The 4469-nt window shown below is 35.1% G+C and overlaps 1 protein-coding gene across 1 annotated transcript; it reads left to right on the plus strand.

Moving 5' to 3' along the window:
- The first annotated feature begins 201 nt into the window (after nucleotides 1-201).
- Nucleotides 202-2090, plus strand: LOC104896075 (alkane hydroxylase MAH1). The gene has a single exon (XM_010682769.4). It carries the CDS (start codon nucleotides 363-365, stop codon nucleotides 1821-1823), a length of 1461 nt encoding a protein of 486 aa, XP_010681071.2. The 5' UTR covers nucleotides 202-362; the 3' UTR covers nucleotides 1824-2090.
- The last annotated feature ends 2379 nt before the right edge of the window (nucleotides 2091-4469 follow it).

Below are 4469 nucleotides of genomic sequence, written 5' to 3' on the forward strand. Positions count from 1 at the left end.
TGAAAGTATTTCAAATATAACAAAATAGATGTTTATTTATAGATCTAAAAAAAAATTCACCAATGAAATCTGAATGTTAAAAATAAATCCTATGACCCAACTTTTTAGAACATGTAAAAATTATAGAAGGGAAACTATTTTTTTTTTTACCTTCATGCATCACCCAATTTCATGGGGCCATGAGTGGGGATGCTCGAATAGAGATGATATCCTATTATCTGACGTTGGAAGCACCACGTTCTCTATGGTTTTATCACACATAACTAAGAAATAAAAATACAACTGATTCAAAGAATGGAAACCCATTAAAGAAACGGAAGCCATTACTGCGTAACTCGAACTTAAATACTCATAATTTAGTGATGGAGTATCTTAAATTCTCTCTAGTTTTCCTTTCATTTTTCCTCTTTTGGAACATTTTCCGCAACAAAAGTGGCACCCCCACAAACTGGCCTCTTGTGGGTATGTTACTTCCACTTCTCAGAAACGTTAACCGAATTCACGATTGGGTGTCTGAAATTCTAGAAACATCCCAACTAAGTTTCCTTTTCAAAGGTCCTTGGTTTACCAACATGGAGATGCTTGTCACTGTTGATCCTGCTAATATACACCATATCATGACTAAAAATTTCTCTAATTACGCAAAGGGAACCAAGTTTAATGAAATATTTGATGTTATGGGAGACGGTATCTTCAATGTAGATTTTGATTTATGGAAGTATCACCGTAGTATGGCACATACTTTCATCGGTCACCCTCAATTTCGACATTTTTTGGTAGTAAAGATTCAGGAGAAAGTAGAGAAAGGTCTAATACCGGTCCTTGATCATGCAGCTAATGAAAGGTTAGTAGTTGATTTGCAAGATATATTTGCGAGGTTTACGTTTGATAACATATGTACTCTTGTTATGGGACATGATGTTGGATCTTTATCTATTGATTGGCCTCATGTACCTTTCTCAAAGGCATTAGATGATGTTGAGGAGGTGATTTTGTATCGTCATATAGTTCCTATGAGTGTGTGGAAGGTTTTAAGGTGGTTTAGGATAGGCAAAGAAAGGAAGTATAAAAGGGCTTGGGAGATACTAGATGAATTTATCTATAAATGCATAGCTAAAAAGAGAGCAGAGTTGGGGAAAAACGAGGTAGTTGGTGTTGATTTATTGACGTTATACATGGATAAAAGCCAAAACGTTAACGTTAAGGATGCTAGTGACAAGTTTTTAAGGGATACTATACTAAGTTATTTTATAGCTGGACGAGATACGACTAGTTTGGCTTTATCATGGTTCTTTTATCTCCTTATAAAGAACCCGAGAGTGGTATCCAAGATCCGAGATGAACTAGAAAAGAAGATGACAAAAATCGACGATTTTAACAATCTAGTTTATCTTCATGGAGCATTGTGTGAAGCATTGAGATTGTATCCTCCGGTGGTGTTCCAGGCAAAGGGTCCAACTAAACCGGACACACTTCCGAGTGGGCACGAGGTAAATCCAAATATGCAAATCATCTTTAGCATGTATGCCATGGCAAGGATGAAATCAATATGGGGAAATGATTGTTATGAATTTAAGCCAGAGAGATGGATATCAGAAAGTGGAAAGATTATACATGAGCCATCATATAAGTTCTTAGTCTTCAATGCTGGGCCGAGGACTTGTTTAGGAAAAGACATGGCTTTCACCCAGATGAAGGTGGTTGCTGCCACTATAGTAAAAAACTATGAGTTTCAAGCACTGGAAGGACATCTAGTTGTCCCAGACATCTCTATAATGCTTCGTATGAAGTATGGGTTAAAAGTTCAGGTTTTCAAATCTTAGGTTTGTACTTTGTAAGATGAGATGTTAAGATTTCACTTCAACTATTGAGGGTCCTTTATATTATTGTTGGAAGAGGAACTAATAACGGGTGAGTGATGATTCAAAGTAGTTGCTTGTGGATAGGAACACCTGTATTTAGTTTGATTAAGTCAAATGTAGCGTGTTAAGTCTTTCGCTTGTAACTAGTTTGTGGGTGTTAGGTTGTTGAGATCTTGGTGGTGGAATAAGCATGGTCATCAAATCATGGGAATTTGTTCCTTATTTTCAGCTTTGGTTTTCTTCTATCTTCGCACTAATGTGTGGTTAAAAATTTAGAATGTTAGTCTGGATCCCTCGGCAGTCGGCAGACGTAGGATGAGATATATATGACGCATAATTCTCTGGACATACTTTTTCTTTGTATAGATTATATGTACTACGTAGACACTAGACTAGGGGTGATAATGAGCCTGATAAGCTCGTGAGCAGCTCGGGCTCGGCTCGGTCAAAGTTCGGGTAGTTGAAGCTCGGCTCGAGACTTAAACGAGCCGAGCCGAGCTAGGCAAAGCTCGGCTCGTAAAGCTCGTGAACAACTCGATTATTATTTTATACGAAAAAAAAAATTATATTAAAAAAAAGTTTATATATTAAAAAATTATTTATATATATTAAAATTTATATTAAGTATTTCTTTTAAGATATTAACTAAGGTATATAATAGAAGAAAGATAAAAAGAAAAGGTAAAATCAACTAAAAAGAAAACAAATTCTAAATGAGCCTAAACGAGCTCACGAGCCGAGCTCGAGCCCCAAATTCTAATCATGAGCTCGACGAGCTCACGAGCCGAGACGGGCTCATGAAAAGTTAAATGAGCTCGAGCCGAGCCTAGTGCTATTCGGGCTCGGCTCGCTCGATAAGCATCCCTACACTAGGCAGTGATAATAAATCTAAAATAAGTGTTACGGAAAGCTGTTCACTAAACGATACAAAAATAAAGAACCTAAATTTATTTTTTCTCTCTAGCCGTCCCCCCCTCCTTTCCTTTCATCAATTAAAATGTCATGGATGAAATCATTCATGTTAAGCCAATTTCACTCTTTTGCTTTAAGTTTTTAATTTGTACTTTTGTTTTGTTGAATAAATTCGTCTCTCTTCTTTATGATAGTTCTCATGTCTAGCTATGGGAAGTTTAGCCTTCTCTATTATGGAGGTCTCATTCTCCCCAACTACTACAAAAAAAGGCCTAGGAAACTCATTGAAAACAATCTAGGAAACCGGACTACAACCAATCTCCATCTCACAGGTGTCCTTGGTTAGGAGACCGATTATGATGTTTGGTTTCTTTGTTTATCTGGGAAATCATTTGACTGCTATAACCAATCTCTTAGGTAAGCGTAGATATCATAGGTAAAGAGGTTAGCAGACAAGTTAACATCTAAAATCAGTCGCCTTGACTTACCTTTTAAAACTAGTTATTGACCATAACCGATTTCTTAAGTATGATACTTTTTTAAAAAAAAAATTGAATAAAATACGGTATACATAAATTATCTGGCTCCTGTATTTGCAGCTCCTTGTATTTAAACTTTTTTTTTCTATAAAACAATATATAAATTAACAACAACAATATTATTGAACAATAATTGTTTGCTTGCTTTATTCATCTTGTCAAAATATTTTTGCTACATTTAATTTATATCCAAAAATAATATCTCACAGAGCATCAATATCTTCCAATAATGTCTAAAATAAAGTTTCTATCATATAATGCTATCTTCCAAATTATGTACAATTCAAACTTAACGTCCATCGTTGTCTTCAATGTCCATCTACTTGTGTTTGGTTGTTCAAATATGCCGCGTACATATCTCTTAGCTCGTCAATCATTTCTTTCCAAGAAGTGTTAGGAGTTCCAGAAAAGTCCTACAAAAAAATTTCAGATAATCGTAGTTAGAGTGCTCGTCAATTAATAAAGCAAGAGTGCAATAACAGAAAACAGGATTTCATTCAACAAAAAGATCACAATTTAAACTCCAAATTTCCTAAGCATTATATAGTTTCAATCAGGTAAGTGTTATGCCTCAAGTAATTTAACAAAAAACATCAAAATACCATCGAAAAGCTAACCTATTACACGGGGAGAAGCTTGGTAACACCTATATACAACAGTTGATAGACCATTGTTGTTAATTATTGATGTTATAAAATTAACTAATGTACTTTAAATGTTATCTAATATGTATTAAACGTTTTAACTTCAGTGAATAACTAATTGTATGTAAAAGAAACATAGATGTAACGGAATGAGAATGTTACCCTTGCAATGCCATTGGCAATGGCCTGGTCTTGATCTGTAAAAATAGTTACTGGTGTTTTTCCTTGCATTGATTTTTCGAACATCTCAAAATCCCACTCAAATGTGTCTGCATGCAAACATGACATTCTTCCAGTGGTTGTTGATACCAACAAATGGAGCACATATTAAATTGTATTTGTTTGTGCGATAAGTTGTGTCAAAAACAGCTACATCACCATAAATTTTAAAGTCTTCCAACATCATGGAGTCCCTCCAAAATAAGCTAACCACTTGATTATGTTCATTCAATCTGACTCTGAAAAAAAAATCAGGATCATCCGCTGCCTTTTGGTATAGCATGTCAATCACA

Source organism: Beta vulgaris, chromosome 6 (genome assembly GCF_026745355.1).
Source record: "Beta vulgaris subsp. vulgaris cultivar EL10 chromosome 6, EL10.2, whole genome shotgun sequence".
In the NCBI taxonomy this organism is placed as follows: Eukaryota; Viridiplantae; Streptophyta; class Magnoliopsida; order Caryophyllales; family Amaranthaceae; genus Beta; species Beta vulgaris.